Source organism: Procambarus clarkii, chromosome 25 (genome assembly GCF_040958095.1).
Source record: "Procambarus clarkii isolate CNS0578487 chromosome 25, FALCON_Pclarkii_2.0, whole genome shotgun sequence".
Classification (NCBI taxonomy): domain Eukaryota; kingdom Metazoa; phylum Arthropoda; class Malacostraca; order Decapoda; family Cambaridae; genus Procambarus; species Procambarus clarkii.
This window is the reverse complement of record NC_091174.1, coordinates 45,106,204-45,133,738: the sequence shown is the minus strand read 5'-3', so window position 1 is coordinate 45,133,738 and position 27,535 is coordinate 45,106,204. Positions and strand designations below refer to the sequence as shown.

General features: G+C 45.7%; 2 protein-coding genes across 2 annotated transcripts in view; both read right to left on the bottom strand.

Annotated features, from left to right (window-relative positions):
* Positions 1-7,215: 7,215 nt before the first annotated feature.
* On the bottom strand, positions 7,216-22,921 carry LOC138368671 (cytochrome P450 9e2-like). Its single transcript, XM_069331405.1, has 4 exons — positions 22,685-22,921; positions 19,002-19,062; positions 9,870-10,060; positions 7,216-8,760 (listed from the first exon to the last, which is right to left on the bottom strand). Exons 1-4 carry the CDS (start codon positions 22,821-22,823, stop codon positions 8,579-8,581), a joined length of 573 nt encoding a protein of 190 aa, XP_069187506.1. The 5' UTR covers positions 22,824-22,921; the 3' UTR covers positions 7,216-8,578.
* A 3,576-nt stretch (positions 22,922-26,497) lies between these two features.
* Positions 26,498-27,535, bottom strand: part of LOC138368597 (UDP-glucosyltransferase 2-like) — a 27,980-nt gene continuing 26,942 nt past the window's right edge. The window contains exon 3 of the mRNA XM_069331125.1: positions 26,498-26,638. Within this exon, the coding sequence (XP_069187226.1) occupies positions 26,498-26,638 (141 nt within the window). The remainder of the gene's footprint in view (positions 26,639-27,535) is intronic.

Here is a 27,535-nt window from a genome sequence, read left to right as displayed (position 1 = left end):
AAGACTAACCGGGTGTGGAGCGTTGTAGTAATCATTCCGTATTAGGGACTTAGGCGGAAGTTACGAGTGTGTGTGGTGATCGCGGTGGTCAAGTGGTCTATGGGTATTGGAAGTGTATTGACCTAATAGAGTATGTTAATATATTATTATTTGTCAGAGTCTATTCTTTGTAATTAAATGACAAAACACGACGGCCTTTAAATACCTTCCATATGTTCATTCATTGTGTTCCAGTACAAACCTAGTGGTACGCCTCAAGGGTCTGGTGTGTGTAGGAGTACACGGTGGTAGTAACGGTTGCTGAGGCAAGGTGTTATGTGTTGTGTAATCGCTGTGTTCGGAATGAACCGGGGTTCAGCGTCACGACACTATATCCGGTTGAGTGACGATAATGTGCGCATTCATTACCACAACGGAGCCAGGTGTTTGGGTTCTGGGCGCCCTCCCAGGGTGAACACCAATCAACAGCCTACACCGCCCGTAAGGCAAAACACCTCCCAGACCTTCATTCCCACAGAAAACTTATTAGAAGCTATCAAAGCAACATCAGCCAGAACCTTGCAACACATCCCTAAAGCAGCCCGCCCCCATGCAGCAGCCAAATTATCTGCCCTCCTGAGAAAGGTCAACGACTCTCCTGGAACGACCCAAGCATGGCACAACCTCCTACTGTTTGGCAACATATGTCTAGCCACACCTGCAAGGAGAGACAAGATCTTAGCTGCCTCAGTCATCAAAGCAATAAATGATTTTCCCATGGAGGACAACCAGGTGCGCCTTCTCATTCGTGCGAGAAACACCCACGGCAGGAAGAGCAACAGTGCCATATCCGAGACATCAAAAATCAGAACATCAGTCACCAAGAAAATAGAAGAAGGAAACACTATTGGCGCAATAAGAATCATCACCAGTGAGGACTCAATTGCCGACAGAGATGCCGCAACAGCTCAAGCCCTAAGGGAGAAACACCCACCCAGGTCTCCGCGTGAGGACGACATTGTACAAGTGGGGGCTACCGGAGCAGAACCTCTCTAGGTGGCTGAATCTGTGGTCCATAAAGAAGCTATGTCCTTCCCAACAGGATCAGCAGGGGGGTTCACAGGACTAAAACCCAACCACCTCAAGCAAATGCTCAACCCTGTACTGGGTGACATTGCAAAGAACCTCTTGGTGGAACTAACCAGATTCACCAACACATGTCTAGCTGGCAACATACCAGCGACCATAAGACCTATCTTTTTTGGAGCATCTCTCTGTGCTCTAAAGAAGAAGGATCAGCCCAATAGCTGTGGGCAATTCTCTCCGGCGTCTCGTCGCAAAGGCTTGTTCGTTGCAAGAACAGTTAGTGATGCAGCGGCCAACATGCTGAAGCCAAAACAGCTCGGGTTCGGCATTCCACAAGGGTGTGAGGCGGCAGCCCATGCAGCTCGAGCCTTCATCGCCAACATCACAGACGAAAAGGCCCTTATCAAGCTAGATTTAAAAAATGCCTTCAATTTGGTGCGGAGGGATGCTGTACTCCGTGCGGTTCAGTCATTTCCCTTCCCTCTACCATTTTGTACATTCATGCTACAGTATGGACCTTAAGCTACTTTTTGGCAAACATGAAATTGACTCGCGAGAAGGCGTCCAACAGGGTGACCCCCTTGCTCCTCTCCTTTTCTGCTTAGTCATCAAACAAGTCACAGAGGTCCTGTCCAGCGAGCTTAACATCTGGTTCTTGGATGATGGTACCCTAGCTGGTTCCCAAGACTCCCTCCTGGAGGACATCAGAAAAATCCAGGAGCAAGGTGCAGTTTTAGGCCTCACCCTGAACCCTTCTAAATGTGAAATAATATGTTCCAACCAGGGTATCGTAGAGTGAATAGAGGGTCTTCTGCCAAATATCCATAAAACTAAACCTAAGGACAGCACACTCCTAGGAGCTCCCCTGGGGTTGAAAGCCATCGATGAGGTCCTTGATAAGAAAATCGCCGACCTTAAGCGGATGGATTGGAGGATTGAATATATTGATGCTCATGATGCACTCTACCTCATCAGCAGATGTCTGTCCCTCCCCAGGTTAACCTACTTTCTGAGGTGTTCACCACCTTACAGTAGCCAAAAACTAAGTGAGTATGACCGGTTACTGAAATCAATGCTAGAAAAAGCCCTTAACCTCTCTCTTGATGACCTACAGTGGAAACAAGCCTCTCTTCCCGTAAGACTTGGGGGCCTCGGAGTTCGAACAGCAACGCAAATAGCTGTTCCAGCCTTCCTGTCCTCCTTATCAGCATCTGACGACCTTGTGAAGGAAATTCTACCTGCCCACTTACATCAGCTGGCAGGTGTACATGATCCCAATTTTACACGCTGTGCCACAGAGTGGGCCTCTCGTGCAGGCCCATCACCTCAACCACCATCCCCAAAAGCCCACAAGCAATCCAGCTGGGATGGCCCCATTGTAGATCAAGTTGCTGCAAAGTGCCTGGGTGCTGCAACAACACAACACAACATTGCTCGCCTCACAGCAGTAGAAGCACCACATGCATGGGATTTCCTGTTAGCAACCCCAATGTCGGCATCTGGCACGCGTCTCACACCACACGCCCTCCGAATTGCTGTGGCCCTTCGCCTTGCTGCCCCAATCCACACCAGATATAGGTGTATTTGCGGCGAGGTGGTGGCTGACAGGTACTGCCACCATGGCCTACTCTGCCAAAGCCCAGGGGGATGGCACTCGAGGCACAGTGAAGTTAATGACACCATCAAGAATAGCCTCACCACAGCTGGATGCCCAGCTGAAAGAGAGCCCCGTTATCTAACGCCCCGTAACTCTGATGCTTTTATTGGTCGCCCGGATGGTATCACAGTGAACCCCTGGAAGAATGGCAAGCAGTTGGTATGGGACTACACGTGCGTATCAACCCTGGCTAACACCTACATTGACCTCAGTGTTGCACAACCAGGTGGCGCTGCCACCCACAGGGAAGCAGCCAAATCCCGTAAGTATAGAGAACTGGATCACCACTACAATTTTGTCAACATTGCTTCTGAGACACTCGGCGCCTGGGGTAAAAGTGCTACCAGTTTTTTGAAGGAACTGGGTTCTAGGCTTATTGAAACAACAAGGGACCCTAGAGCTGCCAGCTTTCTTTTCCAGCGCCTCAGCGTGGCGATACAGAGGGAAAATGCACACTGCATCCAGGGTTCCTGCCCGCCATCTGAGGAGCTGGAGGAACTCGACAACCTATGATAACCATCTTTGTAACCTATATGTAACTACTTTTTTGTAACAAAGTTCAAATAAAGCAAATATATATGTGTACATACAAAAGAATGGGGGTGGTAGGAGAAGGTAATATTAGTGTTCAGTGAGAAACCACAAGGTTTCCTCTGAATACTTTTTATTTTCTTCTCCGAGGCTATGGGTCCCCACATTGGCACCAGAGGTGGTACCCTAACAAATTTATATATATATATATATATATATATATATATATATATATATATATATATATATATATATATATATATATATATATATATATATATATATATATATATATATATATATATATATATATATTAAATATGGCCGAAAAAGTAAGATTAACAATTCTAACACGAATTTTCTCGATCTTACTTATGTTTCTTTTCACTGTTGATGGTAATTGAAAAATCAATTCTCCAAAATTCATTTTTATTTCTAGTCTGACGCGACACTTGAACGCGTTTCGTAATAACTTATTACATTTTCAAAGACTTTTAGTTTACACACACACAACTATTACCTGCAAACACTAAACAGAGTTCTTACTTATGCAATAGTTTAAACAGCTTTCATTTTTCGTTTTATACCCGTATTTTGGGTGAGGTGATGTGTTGCAACAGTTGTGGATGAGGTGAAAACAAACTTTTAACACAAGACATAAAACGAAATAATGGGTATTGAAGGTAAGAATGGAAGTAATTGCAGAGGGCCTATTGGCCCATATTTCTTGATGCTTCTATATTGGAGCGGAGTCTTGAAGTGGGTAGAATATAGTTGTGCATTAATTGGCTGATGATTGCTGGTGTTGACTTCTTGATGTGTAGTTCCTCACAGATGTCAAGCCGCCTGCTATCGCTGTATTTATCGATGATTTCTGCGTTGTTTGTTAAGATTTCTCTGGTGATGGCTTGGTTGTGGGAAGAGATTATATGTTCCTTAATGGAGCCCTGTTGCTTATGCATCGTTAAACGCCTGGAAAGAGATGTTGTTGTCTAGCCTATATACTGAGTTTTTTGAGGCTTACAGTCCCCAAGGGGGCATTTGAAGGCATAGACGACGTTGATCTCTTTAAAAGCGTTCTGCTTTGTGTCTGGAGAGTTTCTCATGAGTAGGCTGGCCGTTTTTTTGGTTTTATAGTAAATCGTCAGTTGTATCTTCTGATTTTTGTCTGTAGGGATAACGTTTCTATTAACAATATCTTTCAGGACCCTTTCCTCCGTTTTATGAGCCGTGGAAAAGAAGTTCCTGTAAAATAGTCTAATAGAGGGTATAGGTGTTGTGTTAGTTGTCTCTTCAGAGGTTGCATGGCGTTTCACTTTCCTTCTTATGATGTCTTCAACAAAACCATTGAAGAAGGCGTTGTTGACTAGGACCTGCCTTACCCTACATAGTTCTTCATCGACTTGCTTCCATCCTGAGCTGTGGCTGAGAGCACGGTCGACATAAGCGTTAACAGCACTCCTCTTGTACCTGTCTGGGCAGTCACTGTTGGCATTGAGGCACATTCCTATGTTTGTTTCCTTAGTGTAGACTGCAGTGTGGAAACCTCCGCTCCTTTCCATGACTGTTACATCTAGAAAGGGCAGCTTTCCATCCTTCTCCATCTCGTAAGTGAAACGCAACACAGAATTCTGCTCAAATGCCTCCTTCAGTTCCTGCAGATGTCTGACATCAGACACCTGTGTAAAAATGTTGTCAACATACCTGCAGTATATGGCCATTTTCAAGTTCATATCGACTAAGACTTTTTGCTCGATGGTACCCATGTAGAAGTTTGCAAACAGGACACCTAGGGGAGAACCCATGGCGACCCCATCTACTTGCTTATACATGTGCCCATCCGGGCTCAAGAAGGGTGCCTCTTTGGTACAAGCTTGGAGTAGTTTCCTTAGAATGTTTTCTGGTACGTCAAGAGGAGTACAGGCCGGATCACGATACACTCTGTCCGCTATCATCCCGATTGTCTCATCCACAGGTACGTTGGTAAACAGTGATTCTACGTCCAACGAGGCTCCTATCCCTGTGGTCCATGTTCCCTGCAGTAAGTCAACAAATTCCTTTGGAGACTTCAGGCTGAAGGCACAAGGGACATATGGAGTCAGCATGCCGTTGAGTCGTTTCGCCAGTCTGTACGTACAGACTTATTTTATGTACCTACTATATACATGCTTCACGTGTGACAGGAAAAAACGTTTTTGTTTTTTTAAAACAGCGCCATGTGTTGGATGTAAAAGCAACATTCGTTGTAATTTCTGAAAGTTCTTCACCCAATGCTTTGAAATTCTGTCACAACGTACCTTTCGAATACGCGGGTGTTTTTGTATATCTGCTATATAGATGCCACACCCTTGACAGGTAAAAACATTTTTTTTTTAAATCAGTGCCATCTGTTGCATGTAAGAGCAACACATGCTATACTAAGTATCTTACGATTCAATGAACAAATCAACAAGGGCCGTGACGAGGATTCGAACCTAAATCTGAGAGCATCCCAGACACTGCCTTAATCTCGGATGTAGGTTCAAATCCTCGTCAGGGCCCTTGCGGATTTGTTCATTTGATGCATAACGCTATTGTGATTTCTGTGTGTGATGTTACGATTCCATTTCAATCTTTCCGATATCATTGATAAATTTAATTTTCATAGATTTCGATTTGTTTTTATTTTCATTTAAATATTTTGTGTGACATTGCGTTGGAATTTAACTGTGTAGTTTATAATACCGTTCATTTCACGAGTATAGTTATTTTTTTTATTTTCTCATTTTCATCATTTCGTTTTTAACAGTTTTTCTTACATTTCAGTGGTGGGAACATCAGATCATTTGATCTTCCCAATTTTTTATGGGAACATCAGATCATTTGGGAATGCATCAGGAAAGGGAGTCGGGAATGGTTGGGAGGGCGAGTGGACGGAGGAGTGAGGAATGGTTGAGAGGACAAGGGAACAGGGAGGGGGGGGGTGGGGGGGGGGGGGGGAAGTGGGGAGGACTGGGAGACAGGGGAAGGTTGGCTCAGCAACACACATGTTTTGCTGAGCCTTGATATAAGCCTAAAATGTTTATGTATACACTCTGGATGCTTGTTCCTAAAATAATGAATTATTATTAATAATTATATACATGTTTGAGCTGTATTGAGGTTCCTCCCCCCCCTAAACAGGATGCAGCCTCACAATAAACTGATTAACTCCTGGGTTGCTATACTTACTGCTATGTGAACTGAATCATTAGGTGATAGCAAATGCTTTCAAGTAATCCTGTTCCAACCGGAATCATCATCTTCTCTCATATATCAAGTTCACCAGTGTTTATTTACTGAATAACTACAGGAATAATATCTTGATATGATATATATAATTATAATTTAATAAAAAGACATATTTATTACAAGTATAAGCAAAGAACGCATATACATAGCTAATATGAAGGACTTCTTCTTGATGGGACGCACCAGCAGAAATATTTTGTTTATTACTAAATTTTGATCCTCGGGTTTGTGTAGTAGAGTCAAACTAATTATATACAGTTTAAGTAAAGCTATGACTGGTCTGGAGGTGTCGTAGCTTGAGGCGGTGTTCTTAACAGGATCAGTGTTCTTAAATGCCTTTCTGAATCCCGACGTAGCTGTAACGATAATGGTAATAACGAAAACTTTCCTACGTTCTTCCGTAACTACTTTCTGAAACTGAGCCTTGGGTATCATGATTAGAAGGAAAATTAGATAAAAATTTCAGTGCATACATGTAAGAATATGTTATAAAGCTTACTGGCAAGAAGTATTATTTATTGACAAATGATGTAATTCTTCAGCTTAATCTTGCTCCTCGCAGGCTGAGTTTAATGTGTGTAGGTCAGTCATAAGCACCACAGTAAAGAATGTTCAGTTTTCTTTGAAACTGTATAGAAAATGGTTTCAAGGTCAGTTGCGGGTGTATTTAACCTTCTAATAAAAGAAAGATCTCATAAAGCATAATTATATTTTTTAAAAAGGGTGAAGAGTATTGTAGGTCATGTAGGTCAACATAAGAGACTCTGGCTTAGTGGGTTGGTTTATGAAAGACTCAGCAATCGCATGAGTGGTTGTTTTGGATATAAAAAAATGGAAATACAACACAAAGTTCATTGCCCTTCCACTGTTTCTTGTTTTTTTTTTTCAAAATACAGATTTTTTTTGGCAGCTCTCAGAACAAAAACAATAGATTTTATTGAAAAAAATAATAATATTTAATTAAAGGACCCTGTTTTAATTAAGGATTTTAAATAAAGGAAACTGTTCCTCACATAAACAAATTTGATGACGAGGGAAAGTAGCAGTATTTGTAAAAAAAATATTACTCGGGGCCACACAGGGAATCAAGAATAAAATGAAATAAACACACAGAACAAATTGGGTTGATCTAATTGAAAATAATAATAATCTCCACACAAGGATTGGACATCATATTAGGAAAAAGATGAGCTGCATCTTGGTCCTAAAATGTTTATGTTAAAGATGACTTTAATTACAGCAGATTTCACTGTGCCAAGAACAGGTAAAGGCAGTTTGCCCAAGTAAATCAATCTGTAATGCAAGGTGCTGATCAACAGGTAGACACAAATAAATAATATTGGAATAGGAATAAGTTAGAAAACTGTTCATAACGAAAGTTTTGTTTAACATAGCTTGGAAAAGTTAAACAACATAAAATTATATTATTACACCAAGTTTTCAAAAGGAGATTACAATTGGTTATTGAAATACATGGAAAGTATTGATAAGGCAGACTGGACCCTAAGAAGTGGACTGTCCAAGACATGTGACATGACTCCATTATATCGTGACCTGTCATTAGATTATGATATAGTATTATATCTCAATTTCAAATTCGAGACCAATAGAATAAGTATCCCATACTATTTAATTAAATGGGAATTTTTTTCCATACAATAAATTACAATAGCACTAAAAAGCCTTAAGAGAAAAATCAAGATGTTAACATGCTTATTAGAAATTAGGAAGAGTTCCCAAAATGAAAATTCATCAAAGTAGCCAGAGATGTTCAAAAAAAATAAGAAAACTAAAAGACAAATCTTAGATAATTTATGAATACAAAAGACAAAGAAAATTTTGTCATTTATAAATGAAACAATTCAGCCGTTGTGAAGAGAAAGCATGTTTGCCGAGCTCTCTCTCAACAGATGATTATCTGAATCATGTTATCTTCAGCCACGGGACGACTTCTCCCCGTGGTTTACATAAATGTTATCTTTCTTAAGGAGAGACACTTAGCATACGCTGTAATATGTTCAAATTGTGGGCTTCATGTGGCAGATTGTAGTTTCTTTAATTCTTTGGGCTGGCAGCTACGGGCCTGATGACAAGATTGACGCTTCCTTTTGCTGGTCTTAAAATGATAGGAGACACTTCTAGCTTCAATTCCTCTTGTTCATTCTGAAGACTTAATTCTGCTGCCAATATTAGCTTGGCAAGGGCCACCTTGGCCTCCATCAGGGCGAACCGCATGGCTGAATATCAATAAAAGGGCTTTAACCACTAGCAACTTAAAAGGGGCTTCCAAAATATTGTCAACTTGGCATTTATGTGATGTAAAAAAAAAAGAGATCAAATTAATCATAAGTGTGTTATTGACATTTTTGCTTAAATTACTGCAAGTGAAACAACTTTAGGCCATATTGTAAAGTTGCAAGCCATTTTTTCTAAGAAAACTTAAAATTAAATAAAAAAGTAAAGTAAAAGTAATAAAAAAATGTCAAGTAAAAGTAATAGGAACATTATTTACTAAGTTATTTTGTTGATCATTGCTGCTAACTCTTTGGCTAGAAAATTCAAATAACTTAATGCTATTCTTAGACATTTAATATGTATTACCAATCTTGAGGTTATCTTGAGATGATTTCGGGACTTTTAGTGTCCCCACGGCCCGGTCCTCGACCAGGCCTCCACCCCCAGGAAGCAGCCCGTGACAGCTGGCTAACACCCTGGTACCTATTTTACTGCTCGGTAACAGGGGCATAGGGTGAAAGAAACTCTGCCCATTGTTTCTCGCCGGCGCCCGGGATCGAACCCGGGAAAACAGGTTCACAAGTCCAGCGTGCTGCCCGCTCGGCCGACCGGCTCCCCGGTCGGCCGAGGAGGTTACCTAGGTTACCTAGAAGGTTACCTACCTCCCCGGTTACCTAGGCAAGTTTCCTCCAAATTTCAATAAAAATTATCACACTGCATTTTCTAAATAGTATTATGATAATTGAGGTGAAAGTTCAGTTTTTCTTAAAGTCCATAAATGCAATGCATAATTTCGAAAGAATTCGGAATTTTTTTATGAACTAATAATTTTGTTAAATTTTCGCTGTAGAAAGACATTAAATCAAATTATTAATTGTATTTTTTGCTCTTTATGCTCGTTTCAGTTTTTTAATGAAATTTTCTGTAATTTCCAGTTGATACAAAATTAAATTAGAATATTTGAATTTAAATGCAGATCTTTAGTAATTTCACATTTTTCAACTGATTTGTCTGATGGGATTCCTTAGGTATTTTCAGAGGTATAGGATAACTATCAGATGAAAAAAATCGTATAATTTCATAAGAAACAAATAAATGTTTTACGTCTTACCTATGCAGTTTCTGGGCCCCATTCCAAAGGGCATGTGAGTGAAGTTGACAATGTTGGCCTTGTTTTCTGGCAGGAAGCGGTCAGGCCGGAAGATTTCTGGTTCGGGCCAGTAGCGTGGGTCCCGATGCAGACTCCAGAATGGGAAGGTCACCAGGTCACCAGGATGTAAAGTTATTTTAGTCCCAGGCAACCTGCAATGAAATATATTTGTACTATTTATACAATAGTTTGATAAAATGCATAGAAAACATCTGAAAAGGCTTTTCCTGAAACTCGAAGGTGAGTAGTAACTTGTTGGAGTTTAAGCTAAATTTGTTCTTGTAGATCACATTTTGGCAAAGTTTTTGTAGAGGTGCACTTTCATCTGTAAAACAGAAGATTATTGATGCTAAACCACCAGTCCAGTTTTTAGTATAACTGGATATGTTTTGAAGTATATCTTATACTTTTCTCATACTGCACAGAATAACAATGATAACACCAGGAGCAAGGCTCCCAAGAAGAGAAACTAGAAGGAGTGGTTGCAATTGGTTTTCGAGACGTTGAAAAAAGTGATTACCGAACATTCAGAAAGATATAACACTTGGCTGGAGAGAATTCATATTGGATGTATTGTGTTAATAAAGGTGGTCTTACGGAAAAATTCTACAATAAAATCCTACTTACAGAAAAAAGGAACGGAGGGCTATAGGAGTGTGTGTGTGTTTATCCAGGTAGAAGAAATAACACCTAACATGACTTAATGTGTTAAGTCAGCTCTCGCGACTCAACACATCTTCGAGAAGCAGAGTAGCTACTGTACTCCTTGAAAACTTGAAAACGATATATATATATATATATATATATATATATATATATATATATATATATATATATATATATATATATATATATATATATATATATATATATATATATGTCGTACCTAGTAGCCAGAACGCACTTCTCAGCCTACTATGCAAGGCCCGATTTGCCTAATAAGCCAAGTTTTCATGAATTAATTGTTTTTTGACTACCTAACCTACCTAACCTAACCTAACCTAACTTTTTCGGCCACCTAACCTAACCTAACCAATAAAGATAGGTTAGGTTAGGTTAGGTAGAGTTGGTTAGGTTCAATCATATATCTACATTAATTTTAACTCCAATAAAAAAAAATTGACCTCATACATAATGAAATGGGTAGCTTTATCATTTCATAAGAAAAAAATTAGAGAAAATATATTTATTCAGGAAAACTAGGCTTATTAGGCAAATCGGGCCTTGAATAGTAGGCCAAAAAGTGCGTTCTGGCTACTAGGTACGACATATATATATATATATATATATATATATATATATATATATGAATGAAAACTCACACCCCAGAAGTGACTCGAACCCATACTCCCAGAAGCAATGCAACTGGTAACTACAGGGCGCCTTTATCCGCTTGACCATCACGGCCGTCAAAAGGAAGTGATAGCCGAGGCTATTTGAGCCACTTCCCCGACGGCAACTCGGATGGTAATCTTGGGCATAGCATTTCACCAAATCACCTCATTCTTTGGGGCACACGTGAGGAACACAAATGCGAACAAGCCTGAATGGTCCCCAGGACTATATGCGAATGAAAACTCATACCCCAGAAGTGACTCGAACCCATACTCCCAGAAGCAACGCAACTGGTAACTACAGGGCGCCTTAATCCGCTTGACCATCACGGACGTCAAAAGGGAGTATGGGTTCGAGTCACTTCTGGGGTGTGAGTTTTCATTCGCATATAGTCCTGGGGACCATTCAGGCTTGTTCGCATTTGTGTTCCTCACGTGTGCCCCAAAGAATGAGGTGATTTGGTGAAATGCTATGCCCAAGATTACCATCCGAGTTGCCGTCGGGGAAGTGGCTCAAATAGCCTCGGCTATCACTTCCTTTTGACGGCCGTGATGGTCAAGCGGATTAAGGCGCCCTGTAGTTACCAGTTGCGTTGCTTCTGGGAGTATGGGTTCGAGTCACTTCTGGGGTGTGAGTTTTCATTCGCATATAGTCCTGGGGACCATTCAGGCTTGTTCGCATTTGTGTTCCTCACGTGTGCCCCAAAGAATGAGGTGATTTGGTGAAATGCTATGCCCAAGATTACCATCCGAGTTGCCGTCGGGGAAGTGGCTCAAATAGCCTCGGCTATCACTTCCTTTTGACGGCCGTGATGGTCAAGCGGATTAAGGCGCCCTGTAGTTACCAGTTGCGTTGCTTCTGGGAGTATGGGTTCGAGTCACTTCTGGGGTGTGAGTTTTCATTCGCATATAGTCCTGGGGACCATTCAGGCTTGTTCGCATTTGTGTTCCTCACGTGTGCCCCAAAGAATGAGGTGATTTGGTGAAATGCTATGCCCAAGATTACCATCCGAGTTGCCGCCGGGGAAGTGGCTCAAATAGCCTCGGCTATCACTTCCTTTTGACGGCCGTGATGGTCAAGCGGATTAAGGCGCCCTGTAGTTACCAGTTGCGTTGCTTCTGGGAGTATGGGTTCGAGTCACTTCTGGGGTGTGAGTTTTCATTCGCATATAGTCCTGGGGACCATTCAGGCTTGTTCGCATTTGTGTTCCTCACGTGTGCCCCAAAGAATGAGGTGATTTGGTGAAATGCTATGCCCAAGATTACCATCCGAGTTGCCGTCGGGGAAGTGGCTCAAATAGCCTCGGCTATCACTTCCTTTTGACGGCCGTGATGGTCAAGCGGATTAAGGCGCCCTGTAGTTACCAGTTGCGTTGCTTCTGGGAGTATGGGTTCGAGTCACTTCTGGGGTGTGAGTTTTCATTCGCATATAGTCCTGGGGACCATTCAGGCTTGTTCGCATTTGTGTTCCTCACGTGTGCCCCAAAGAATGAGGTGATTTGGTGAAATGCTATGCCCAAGATTACCATCCGAGTTGCCGTCGGGGAAGTGGCTCAAATAGCCTCGGCTATCACTTCCTTTTGACGGCCGTGATGGTCAAGCGGATTAAGGCGCCCTGTAGTTACCAGTTGCGTTGCTTCTGGGAGTATGGGTTCGAGTCACTTCTGGGGTGTGAGTTTTCATTCGCATATAGTCCTGGGGACCATTCAGGCTTGTTCGCATATATATATATATATATATATATATATATATATATATATATATATATATATATATATATATATATATATATATATAATCTTTGGACAACACCCACCAGTGGGCCTCGAACCCAGAAAGCACAACTACCTTCCAGTAGCTGCCATAACTAGTACGCCTTAACCCACTACACCATCAGACCCTACAAAAGAAGTAGAGACTTCGAGATATATATACACCTCAAATATCTCTACTTCCCGATGGCACTAGACAAGTGAGAGTATAGGCTTATAGCATGGACACGAGTTCTCTCACATTAATAGTGGCTTGATGAAAAACGCGTAGTAACCTCTCACTTGTCTAGTGCCCTCGGGAAGTGGAGATATTTGAGGTGTATATATATCTCGAAGTCTCTACTTCTTTTGTAGGGTCTGATGGTGTAGTGGGTTAAGGCGTACTAGTTATAGCAGCTACCGGAAGGTAGTTGTGTTTTCTGGGTTCGAGGCCCACTGGTGGGTGTTGTCCAAAGATTGTTAATCTTCACTTGTGGTTTATGCAAGTATAGGCTTATATATATATATATATATATATATATATATATATATATATATATATATATATATATATATATATATATATATATATATATATATATATATATATATATATATATATATATATATATATATATATATATATATATATATTAGTATATTTTGGTAGCAATCTTTCCTGTAGACATATTTTATTAAATATGACCGAAAAAGTAAGATTAATAATTCTAATTGAGAGTAAGAGTATGAGAGTAAGAGTGAGAGAGTGAGTATGAATGGGTAAGGGTGACTGAGAGTGAGTAAGAATGACAGAGAGTAAGAGTGACAGAGAGTAAGAGTGACAGAGAGTAAGAGTGACAGAGTAAGAGTGACAGAGAGTAAGAGTGACAGAGAGTAAGAGTGACAGAGAGTAAGAGTGACAGAGAGTAAGAGTGACAGAGAGTAAGAGTGAGAGTAAGAGTGACAGAGTAAGAGTGACAGAGAGTAAGAGTGACAGAGAGTAAGAGTGACAGAGAGTAAGAGTGACAGAGAGTAAGAGTGACAGAGTAAGAGTGACAGAGAGTAAGAATGACAGAGAGTAAGAGTGACAGAGAGTAAGAGTGACAGAGAGTAAGAGTGACAGAGTAAGAGTGACAGAGAGTAAGAGTGACAGAGAGTAAGAGTGACAGAGAGTAAGAGTGACAGAGAGTAAGAGTGACAGAGTAAGAGAGTGAGAGTGATTATGAGAGAGTTAAGAGTGTGAGGTGTGAGAGGGTAGCAGGCCAGGGAGGCAGGATGTGTGGTCACAGGCGAGGCCTAGGCCTCGTGATCTCTAATGTTGGTTTTTATATATATGTTGGATTTTTTGTCCTGTTTCAAATTATAATTATTTAGCAGGAATGTAATAAGATATTGCACAGTATTCATGTGACAATAATATATGCATTATTTCCTTGATAATCAAACTTGTTGTTCAAAGATAATATACAATCTTTGAAGGAAACATTTTGAGAGCGCGAGCTGGCAACACTGGGCTGGTGGGTGAGAGAGACATGGTTAGTTGTACTCAGACCTTCAGTGGTGAAGGGTGTGTCCCAGCTGGCCGCCACCAGCCGCCACCCGCCGCCACCCGCCGCCCACCACCAGCCGCCACCCGCCACCACCCACCACCAGCCGCCACCCACCACCAGCCGCCACCCGCCACCACCCACCACAAGCCGCCACCCGCCGCCACCCGCCACCCACCACCAGCCGCCACCCGCCACCACCCACCACCAGCCGCCACCTGCCACCACCCACCACCAGCCGCCACCCGCCACCACCAGCCGCCACCCGCCACCACCCACCACCAGCCGCCACCCGCCGCCACCCGCCACCAGCCACCGCCACTCACCACCCGCCGCCACCACCCGCCACCCACCACCAGCCGCCACCCGCCACCACCCACCACCCGCCGCCACCCGCCACCACCCACCACCAGCCGCCACCCGCCGCCACCCGCCACCCGCCACCAGCCACCGCCACCCACCACCGCCACTCACCACCCGCCGGCACCACCAGCCGCCACCCGCCACCAGCCACCGCCACCCACCACCGCCACCCGCCGCCACCACCACCCACCACCACCAGCCGCCGCCGCCACCACCACCCACCACCACCGCCGCCACCACCCATCACCGCCGCCGCCACCACCACCCACCACCACCGCCGCCGCCACCACCCATCACCGCCGCCGCCACCACCACCCACCACCACCGCCGCCGCCGCCGCCACCACCCATCACCGCCGCCGCCACCACCACCCACCACCACCGCCGCCACCACCCATCACCGCTGCCGCCACCACCACCCACCACCACCGCCGCCGCCACCACCCATCACCGCCGCCGCCGCCCACCACAGCCGCCGCCGACACCACCGCCACCACCCACCACAGCCACCACCACCACCACCCACCACCACCACCACCACCCACCACCGCCGCCACCACCAGCCGCCACAAGCCGCCACCGCCCGCCACCAGCCGCCATCACCACCACCACCACCACCAGCCGCCATCACCGCCACCAGCCGCCACCAGCTGCCACCACCACCAGCCGCCACCACCACCACCACCACCAGCCGCCATCACCGCCACCAGCTGCCACCACCACCAGCCACCATCACCGCCACCAGCTGCCACCACCACCAGCCGCCACCACCACCACCACCAGCCGCCATCACCGCCACCAGCTGCCACCACCACCAGCCGCCATGACCGCCACCAGCTGCCACCACCACCAGCCGCCATGACCGCCACCAGCTGCCACCACCACCAGCCGCCACCACCAGCCGCCACCACCGCCACCACCACCTGCCATCAGCCGCCACCACCGCCCGCAATCAGCCGTCACCGCCCGTTGCCACAGTCGCCACCGCAAGCCGGCACTGCCAGCCGCCACCGGCCCCCCCCCCACCGCCGATCGTCACCATCCACCACAGCCGCCGCCGCCCGCCACCGCCCGCCACCGCCCGCCACCGCCCGCCACCACCCACCACAGCCGCCACCACCCGCTGCCACCACCCACCACCACCAGCCGCCGCCGCCACCCACCACCCGCCGCCACCACCCACCACCACCACCAGCCGCCGCCGCCACCACCACCCACCACCACCGCCGCCACCACCCACCACCACCAGCCGCCGCCGCCACCACCACCCACCACCACCGCCGCCACCACCCACCACCGCCAGCCGCCACCACTCATCACAGACGCCGCCACCCGCCACCGCCCGCCACCACCGCCAGACACAGCCGCCAGTGTCCGCCACCGCCGCCACTGTCCGCCACCGCCGCCACTGTCCGCCACCGCCGTCACTGTCCGCCACCGCCGCCACTGTCCGCCACTGTCCGCCACCGCCACCACTGTCTGCCACCGCCACCACTGTCCGCCCGCCGCCACCACTGTCCGCCCGCCGCCACCACTGTCCGCCCGCCGCCACCACTGTCCGCCCGCCGCCACCACTGTCCGCCCGCCGCCTCCACTGTCCGCCCGCCGCCTCCACTGTCCGCCCGCCGCTTCCACTGTCCGCCCGCCGCCACCGCTGTCCGCCCGCCGCCGCCACTGTTCGCCCGCCGCCACCACTGTCCGCCCGCCGCCGCCACTGTCCGCCCGCCGCCGCCACTGTCCGCCCGCCGCCGCCACTGTCCGCCCGCCGCCGCCACTGTCCACCACCGCCGCCAAAGCCGCCACGGTCCGCCCGCCGCCACTATCCGCCACAGCCGCCACTGTCCGCCCGCCGCCACTGTCCGCCCGCCGCCACTATCCGCCACCGCCGCCACTGTCCTCCCGCCGCCACTGTCCGCCCGCCGCCACTGTCCGCCCGCCGCCGCCCTGTCCGCCCGCCGCCACTATCCGCCACTGCCGCCACTGTCCGCCCGCCGCCACTATCCGCCACCGCCGCCACTGTCCGCCCGACGCCACTGTCCGCCCGCCGCCACTATCCGCCACCGCCGCCACTGTCCGCCCGCTGCCACTATCCGCCACCGCCACCACCGCCACCACTGTCTGCCACCGCCACCACTGTCTGCCACCGCCACCACTGTCCGCCCGCCGCCACCACTGTCCGCCCGCCGCCGCCACTGTCCGCCCGCCGCCGCCACTGTCTGCCCGCCGCCGCCACTGTCCGCCCGCCGCCGCCATTGTCCGCCCGCCGCCGCCACTGTCCGCCCGCCGCCACTGTCCACCACCGCCGCCGCCACTGTCCACCACCGCCGCCAAAGCCGCCACGGTCCGCCCGCCGCCACTATCCGCCACAGCCGCCACTGTCCGCCCACCGCCACTATCCGCCACCGCCACCACTGTCCGCCACCGCCACCACTGTCTGCCACCGCCACCACTGTCTGCCACCGCCACCACTGTCTGCCACCGCCACCACTGTCCGCCCGCCGCCGCCACTGTCCGCTCGACGCCACTGTCCGCCCGCCGCCGCCACTGTCCGCTCGACGCCACTGTCCGCCCGCCGCCACTATCCGCCACCGCCACCACTGTCCGCCACCGCCACCACTGTCTGCCACCGCCACCACTGTCTGCCACCGCCACCACTGTCCGCACGCCGCCACCACTGTCCGCCCGCCGCCACCACTGTCCGCCCGCCGCCACCACTGTCCGCCCGCCGCCTCCACTGTCCGCCCGCCGCCACCACTGTCCGCCCGCCGCCGCCACTGTCCGCCCGCCGCCGCACCTGTCTGCCCGCCGTCGCCACTGTCCGCCCGCCGCCGCCACTGTCCGCCCGCCGCCGCCACTGTCCGCCCGCCGCCACTGTCCACCACCGCCGCCGCCACTGTCCACCACCGCCGCCAAAGCCGCCACGGTCCGCCCGCCGCCACTATCCGCCACAGCCGCCACTATCCGCCACCGCCGCCACTGTCCGCCCGCCGCCACTGTCCGCCCGCCGCCACTATCCGCCACCGCCGCCACTATCCGCCACCGCCGCCACTGTCCGCCCGCCGCCGCCACTGTCTGCCCGCCGCCACTGTCCGCCCGCCGCCACTATCCGCCACCGCCGCCACTGTCCGCCACAGCCGCCACTCTCCGCCGTACAGCCTCCCCTCTCTCCGTTAGTAAATAATTATAATTGTTAGTAAATAATAAAAGAAATATAAATTATTAGATTTTTTTACCCTTCAATTGGTTTTAATATTTAAATTGAAAATAATAATATAATATAAAATATAATAAAAATAATATAATATAAAATATAATTTATTTTCAAGAAATTGAACTTTAAACACAAAGATGTGAAAAGGGTTCAGATTATTGGCTCAAACCTTTCATAAGAGATTCATATTGGTATATGAATGGATTATGAATGACTCATGTTAGGAGTGTAAAGTTGCCACAACATCTCAAATTAGTGTTAGATACATATGTCTTGGTTATAAGTTTTGGAAACCTATTTAAGTCCACACACAATATCGTATCTGATACGATAAAACAAACGTTTCCAATACTTTCAAATACTTTCCAGATATGTTTTGGCAACCTAAAATTGTTTGCTGGGATGTTCCTTAATGGAGCCCTGTTGCTTATGCATCGTTAAACGCCTAGAAAGAGATGTTGTTGTCTTGCCTATATACTGGGTTTTTTGGAGCTTACAGTCCCCAGGAGGGCATTTGAAGGCATAGACGACGTTGGTCTCTTTTAAAGCGTTCTGTTTTGTGTCTGGAGAGTTTCTCATGAGTAGGCTGGCCGTTTTTCTGGTTTTATAGTAAATCGTCAGTTGTATCCTCTGATTTTTGTCTGTAGGGATAACGTTTCTATTAACAATATCTTTCAGGACCCTTTCCTCCGTTTTATGAGCTGTGGAAAAGAAGTTCCTGTAAAATAGTCTAATAGGGGGTATAGGTGTTGTGTTTGTTGTCTCTTCAGAGGTTTATGGGCTCTGACATAATACTTTTCTGGGTCTAAAAGTAATGAAAGAATGAATTTAATTTCATATTAATTTTTTTGTGTATATATATTATATTATAACTAAAGTAACACATACTTGTAGGTTTTGGTGCACTGCCGTTCTATAAAAGATGCAGGAGGGTACATTCTCAACGATTCTGAAATAAATGTAATTAATATTTGATGAATATGATTCGTATTCTTTCATATCAATAACAACCTCTCTCAGCACCTTAATAACTTACATATTAAGAAAAAAATCCATGTAAACTTAGTACAATCTCCTTTTTAAGGCAGATGAGTCGTGTTTTACAGTCATTTATGAGAAATTCTCAATAAAATTTTCTCGATCAGTTAATTAAAACAAAAAAGATCAAAAGACAATCACCACAGGATGGATGAAAATTCTTCACTAGAATGAAATTCTGGCTTTCTGCATACACAGTGTTCAGATTTATTCCCACTCCAGCAACCAGAATTTAATTTTTCTTACTTCTCAATTCATAACACAGAGAAGTTTTTTTTTTAATCTTTTAATAGGTTCCGGTAATTCTTAGTAAGGATTTTTAACCATTCTTGGATAATAGACCTTTTCAGCATCCGTAGATTATGAGTATGTATTAGTGAACGGGGTCCATTTGGTAATTCATGAACTGCTCTATTTCGTTTAGACTCTGATATTGCGATAACAGATAAAAAATATTTAGTATTGATATTTTAACAATGTGGCAGTATATTAGGTTGTGGTTGTTACATTTTATCCTACTAAAAGTTCCATGTTTGAGTTCCTTTACTATCTTGAACTCAAAATCCCGATATTCTATATTTAAATAAAAAACTAAATCCTGCAAAAGGCACCATGACCAGATGAAGCAAAACAGCTGGCTCACTTTATAACAAATCACCAAGGGAAGTCTCACAGTTCTTTCTAAACCTGCATACTTGGCTTTAAATATAGTGAATATTGCAAATATATCATTTAAACAAAATCATGATGTTAAGGATGTTGTGTCAGTTAATGATTCCACTATTAAACATCTCGTATTATTGTATAAATTAATGGACATATAGATCGAATTCATTGAGCTCCTTGGCTGATTCTGCTAAGGTGTCCGATAAAGATGTGGCCCAATATTTGAAGTCAATATATCCATGAACAGTCGATACACAACTCGATAGCTGTTGTTCCTAAGCAAACATTTAGTATTACTTAATTAAAAAAGTTCCATATGGGAAACTACTTCATTCAAATCAACAGTTAAAAATATAACCGAGGAACTAACTAAAGCTGATAAACATAAAAGAGAAATATGAAATTACGCAACTCAATAAATTTGGATGGTAAAAGACATGGAAATAAAAATAATTCTAAAAGAACTATAAACTAACAAAACAAGCATCCATCCTCGCTCAAACAAGTGTAACTTAGCATCCGAACTCCAGCAACACACCCTCCTGTTTAGAAAGTACTTTTTGTAACTATGGAAACCATTATATATATATATATATATATATATATATATATATATATATATATATAAATATATGTCGCACCTAGTAGCCAGAACGCACTTCTCTGCCTACTATGCAAGGCCCAATTTGCCTAATAAGCCAAGTTTTCATGAATTAATTATTTTTCGACTAACTAACCTACCTAACCTAACCTAACTTTTTCGGCTACCAAACTTAACCCAACCTATAAAGATAGGACACTCCTAGGAGCTCCCCTGGGGTTGAAAGCCATCGATGAGGTCCTTGATAAGAAAATCGCCGACCTTAAGAGGATGGATGGGAGAATTGAGGATATTGATGCTCATGATGCACTCTACCTCATCACCAGATGTCTGTCCCTCCCCAGGTTAACCTATTTTCTGAGGTGTTCACCATCTTACAGTAGCCAAAAACTAAGTGAGTATGACCGGTTACTGAAATCAATGCTAGAAAAAGCCCTTAACCTCTCTCTTGATGACCTACAGTGGAAACAAGCCTCTCTTCCCGTAAGACTTGGGGGCCTCGGAGTTCGAACAGCAACGCAAATCGCTGTTCCAGCCTTCCTGTCCTCCTTATCAGCATCCGACGACCTTGTGAAGGAAATTCTACCTGCCAACTTACATCAGCTGGCAGGTGTACATGATCCCAATTTTACACGCTGTGCCACAGAGTGGGCCTCTCGTGCAGGCCCATCACTTCAACCACTATCCCCAAAAGCCCACAAGCAATCCAGCTGGGATGGCCCTATTGTAGACCAAGTTGCTGCAGAGTACCTGGGTGCTGCAACAACACAACACGACATTGCTCGCCTCACAGCAGTAGCAGCCCCACATGCAGGGGATTTCCTGTTAGCAACCCCAATGTCTGCAACTGGCACGCGTCTCACACCACACGCCCTCCGAATTGTTGTGGCCCTTCGCCTTGCTGCCCCAATCCACACCAGATATAGGTGTATTTGCGGCGAGGTGGTGGCTGACAGGTACGGCCACCATGGCCTACTCTGCCAAAGCACAGGGGGATGGCACTCGAGGCACATTGAAGTTAACGACATCATCAAGAGGAGCCTCACCACAGCTGGATGCCCAGCTGAAAGAGAGCCCCGTTACCTAACGCCCCGTAACTCTGATGCTCTTATTGGTCGCCCGGATGGTATCACAGTGAACCCCTGGAAGAATGGCAAGCAGTTGGTATGGGACTACACATGCATATCAACCCTGGCTAACACCTACATTAACCTCAGTGTTGCACAACCAGGTGGCGCTGCCACCCACAGGGAAGCAGCCAAATCCCATAAGTATAGAGAACTGGATCACCACTACAATTTTGTCCCCATTGCTTCTGAGACCCTCAGCGCCTGGGGTAAAAGTGATACCAGCTTTTTGAAGGAACTGGGTTCTAGGCTCATTGAAACCACAAGGGACCCTAGAGCTGCCAGCTTTCTTTTCCAGCGCCTCAGCGTGGCGATACAGAGGGGAAATGCGCACTGCATTCAGGGTTCCTGCCCGCCATCTGAGGAGCTGGAGGAACTCGACAACCTATGATAACCATCTTTGTAACCTATACGTAACTCCTTTTTTGTAACAAAGTTCAAATAAAGCAAATATATATGCGTACATACAAAAGAATGGGGGTGGTAGGAGAAGATAATATTAGTGTTCAGTGAGAAACCACAAGGTCTCCTCTGAGTACTTGTTATTTTCTTCTCCGAGGCTATGGGTCCCCACATTGGCACCAGAGGTGGTACCCTCACAAATTTAAAAAAAAAAAAAATATATATATATATATATATATATATATATATATATATATATATATATATATATATATATATATAAATATATATATATAAATATATATATATATATATATATATATATATATATATATATATATATATATATATATATATATATATATATATATATATATTGATAGAATGGACAATTATTTAGTATAATTTGGTACTATTCCTTTTATAGAGTCCGGAAAAAATTAAGCTAAAAAAAGTAAATATTCCTAGGCTTAGGAATATATTATATACTATATATGTACTATATTAGGCCTCTGATAGCGTGTATTAGGCCTGTGACGGTTAGATTAGGTTACGTTTTATTAGCAACATATATACAAAACCTTTTCCTGTTTTTTCAAATTAAATAATACCACGTTCTACTTTCTAATTCTCCGTTATGGAAACGTAGGTACGATGATCCAAATGGTTACTATAAATATTATCAAAACAAGAGGATGGACTGACTCCAACAACATTCAAAAGAAGCTTCAGCTCACCCATGAGACAAGCGTCGAGAAACTTGGCTTCCATGATGCTGTGGTAGGTAATGTTGCCATGTTCCTCAACTATCTGCTGCATCTCCTGGCGGAGACGTTGCTGGTGTATGGGGTTCTTAGCCAGCAGAAAGGACGTCATGGCCAGAGTGGAAGCTGTTGTGTCGTAGCCGGCGATCAGGAACAACACACTCTGGGCCACAATTAATCTGTCCGTCAGCACTGGAATATAATATTTAACTTATGGCTAATTATGGTTAATTTCGTTATGGATTAATATGAATGAAGCATGAAGCACTGAATGACACTCGGTTAGTGGCCAGGGTTCAACAGACGTGCTTAAATCGATGAATTAAACTCCAGTGATGCAACTAGTTCTGACTCTCCTGGGTTATTATTGATGGGAGGAACGTGGGGAGGAAAGGCGGAGAACACTTCTCCCAAAAATTCCTCGAAATTCAGGTAAAAGACGACGTGGATCTGGGGTCCATACCTGCCTTGGCCCATTAAAGAATGGACAGGGTCATACAGGTGTGTGAACTGTGAGATGAATCAAGAACAGAAGAAGTCTGCAATGGCGAAAGTTCAAAATAATGGAAGATAAAAGTGATGCAAAAGCTTGATAGTTATAAATTAAAATTATAATGAAGATTGGAATGGAGTTAATGTTGAAACAACCAGAATGAAAAGACGTTAAATAAATAAATGAGAATTCTTGTTAATGAATAATGGTGAAGCGCAATGAAAGATGTCTCATAGTGAAGGTCAATGAATTTTTGTGTGAAAATCAAAATTAAAATAGCAAAGGTTGCGATTATTGTCACATATGCACTCTACTATGATGTTAGTTGTAATGTTGTCACATGTGCACCGTTCTATGATGTAAGTTGTAATGTTGTCACATGTGCATCTTACTGTGATGTAATTGGTAATGTTGTCACATCTGCACCATGCTATAATAAAAGGGTAAATGTTGTTACATACTGTTATGTGTTACAGCAAGATATACTCTTCTCCTGTCCATAAAATCATTCTCCCCTATAAATAATCCACAAACCCCTTAATATGGGAATTTGGGAAATGGGAATAATAATCAAATTTCGTTACGTATAAAGAAAAGAATGAACCCAAATTTTATGTTATGTTGGTTACATGTTGGGTGAAAGTGAATGAAATGCCCAACCGGGAAGGCAAGATGGCTGACACACTCAGGTAGGAGTGCGGCAGCCATCTTAAGCAAACCAGAAGCAGGAGCACTGAGTCTCCAAGAAACTTGAAGTTGCGATTGGGTGGCCACCAGCAGCGCGGCTCATTAGAACACTCCATCGCGTGATATGACACCACCGCCCGCGTCGTGAGCGTGAGAGTCGGTAAACGTAACTGCCCTCCTCGTGTTCGTCGGAGAAGGACGCATCACTTGTCTCTCCAGCAAGAAGCAGCAGTCCAGTTCATGGAGGTGGACACCAGCTAATATAAATCAAGGTCGAAGGCTCCAAGCAACTGTTCAAGTCAATTCACTTCTGCAACTTCACGTCAGCAACTTCGGTCAATTCACGAGTGCACAAAGCACGAAAAGTGAAACTTCAAAAGAAGTATAACTTAATCATATGAAAACACAACAATACAACTGACCACGGTCAGAGGGAAGAGGCACACGCATGCACACGACCGGAATGAACATATTCCAAGGTAAGAACTGCACAATTCATACAAAACATACCCAGCTCAGTCGCAGTTAGCAAGGAGGGGTAGACACCTCCGAACCTTGCAACAAAAACGCACTCACACTAAAGGCCCCATAAACAAAGGGGGCAAGACAGCACATTGGCAAAGAAAAATTCATGGCAATACTGAAGGCAACGTTGGACACCGCCTAACAGCAGGACAAGGAAGGCTGGTCGTCCAACTCACGGGCCAAAAAAAAGACCAGTATAATAAAAACCACACTCAACTAACTCACTCAAACATCCAAACAAATCAACAGAAGATTAGAACACACACAATCAATCAAAGGTGGAGATGCAGCCCCAAACTCACTCCCAAGAATACAGAACAACGACTAACGTCGCCGCCAGCTAAACCCTACAACACTTGAGCAGCAGCAATATAATCTGCCGTGAACCATCGAGCAAGTATCCTCAGAAACTACCGCAGCATCCACCGCATCGTGTTGTACAGCCTACCCTTCAAGAACCCCAATAGCTGAGCCACACCACACCATACCCTTCTAACCTACTAACCCCCAATCAAATAATGTAATCTGACACCAACACTCTTCAAGTGTTTAGAATTCCATAATTTTCCCTCGGAAACGACAATAAGAAATCTTCAGCAAATCTCCCTGCAAATCAGACCCACATAAGGTACTCCGAAGCCAGTCCACCAAACATGAAACCCGCTGAGAGAACTAAAACACATGATGTTCGAACTCACTCTCACCACAATGGGCACAACAATCCGAGCCCACAATACCCATCATAAACAACCGCGCATTGATAGCTAGTCTCATGAAGAAATCGATACATCAACTCCCTTTGTTTAGGGGTGAGAAACAGGTCCCTCAGAGCACCCCACACCTCCCCCCAGTCAAATAACGGGTACAACCCTTCCACCGTGTGAGCCACACGGCCTAAAAATAACCGATACACCTCCTGACATATACTCAGGAGACCTGAGACCTTCGGTCATTCAGTGATCGAAGAATGAGTAACACATAGGAGTACACCAGTGTGGTGACGAAAGACTGTAGGATCCCGTCCCGACAGACTGTACCCCCATAAGATAATGCACCTGAATTGAACTGAAATACATAGACAAGGAATTGAGATCATCCTCCAACGCGAGCCTCCTACGAAAGGTCACCCAAAAATATCATCCATTGACTTCACATACACGCATTTGCCAGACCAATCCCACCCTCCTCCAGACCCTGACACAAGGAGGACTACCAAACCGGGTGGTAGCAGCCTCACCACACAACGATACACAATCCTCCCAAAATTCAGCGGATGTTCCCTTCTCAAAGAAATAAAATAAGCTAAATACAAGTCCTTAGAAAGAATCCGACAATTCACTATAATTGTCCGCTTTAAATCGTCACGATCCTCTTGGACAGCATCTCCACTGCCGCCTCCACTGAACGAGAGACCGCCCTCCCTTCCAATTATGTGAACAGACCACACCACCTTCAGCCATGATAACTCCCATGACTCCCTAGCAGCCCAGCACCCCATCCCCATAATACAAGAATTCAGATGATTGATGACAGCTCACGTGGCCAACTCAAAAGTATGTATTTGGGAGAACAGTTTTCCTAGCTAACTTTTGAACTATGTGCTAGAGTGCACATTAGGACAGGAGTGCACCAGGCTGCATTGGTTCTAGAATCCGTAATTATTTCAAGAAACATCTCGTGTTTAGAGTTTATGTGTGGCGTAGGCTCTCAGGTTTCCAGTGAGGCTACGATGGCCGTCGTAGCCACACTATGAGTAAAGGTACATTGTTAATGATAAAACATTATCATGTTTTACATTAAAGTGTGTACAGTAAGGTGCAGGGTGAAGCTTTAGAGGGTCAAGAGGGGAGGACCAATGGTCCTCACGGTCTGGCTCCTACTGGGAGGCCATGATGCCAGCCCAAGGTCACGTGACGAGAGGAAGCTCTGTAAGTGGTGCAGGTACCATAGGCTGCTTCCCACCTTGCCCTCTGATTGGTCAAGTCAAAGACAGAGCGAGAGAAGTGCGCGAACACAGGTTCCAGTCTCTCGCAGGAGTGGAGTGTTGTCAGTTTCTTGATGATCCTGGTTTCGGTGCTGTGTTATTGCCGATCTGTGAGGATGTCGAGGTATTGGTCGATGCGAGTACGGAGGTCTTCGTCGATGTTGCTGTTCCTCCATTGGTTTCTAGCGTGGAGTAGTTGCGTTTTGTTGTCTTTGATCTCATTTTCTGCCTTAAGTATCTGATGTCGAATCAAATCTTGGCGTACTCGCATCGACCAACACCTCGACATTCTCACAGATCGACATCACCACAGCACCGAAACCTTATGTCAATGCATAACCATTGACCATCACAACCGGACAAAAACTGATGGTAGCCGAGGCTATTTAACCCATCAGCCCGCCGGCACTCTGATGGTAATCTTGGGCAGAGCATTTTATCAAATCACCTCATTCTTTGGGGCACACGTGAGGAACACAAATGCGAACAAGCCTGAATGGTCCCCAGGACTATATGCAACTGAAAACTCACACCCCACATGTGACTCGAACCCATACTGCCAGGAGCAACGCAACTGGTAGCGTTGGTCATGTGGATTAAGGCGTCCTGTACATACCAGTTGCGTTGCTCCTAGCAGTATGAGTTGGAGTCAATTATGGGGTGTGAGTTTTCAGTGGCATATAGTCCTGGGGACCATTCAGTCTTATTCATATTTGTGTTCCTCACATGTGCCCCAAGGAATGAGGTGATTTGATAAAATGCTATGCCCAAGATTACCATCAGAGTGCCCGCGGGCTGAAGGGCTAAATAGCCTTGGCTACCATCGTAGCCAAGTGTGGGTTCGATTCCCGCACGAGGCAGAAACAAATGGGCAATGTTTCTTTCACCTTGAATGCCCCTGTTACCTAGCAGTAAATAGGTACCTGGGAGTTAGTCAGCTGTCACGGGCTGCTTCCTGGGGGTGGAGGCCTGGTCGAGGACCGGGCCGCGGGGACACTAAAGCCCCGAAATCATCTCAAGATAACCTCAAGATAACCATCAGTTTTTGTCCGGTCGTGATAGTCAAGTGGATTAAGGCATCCTGTACATTCCAGTTGCGTTGCTCCAGGCAGTATGGGTTCGAGTCACTTCTCGG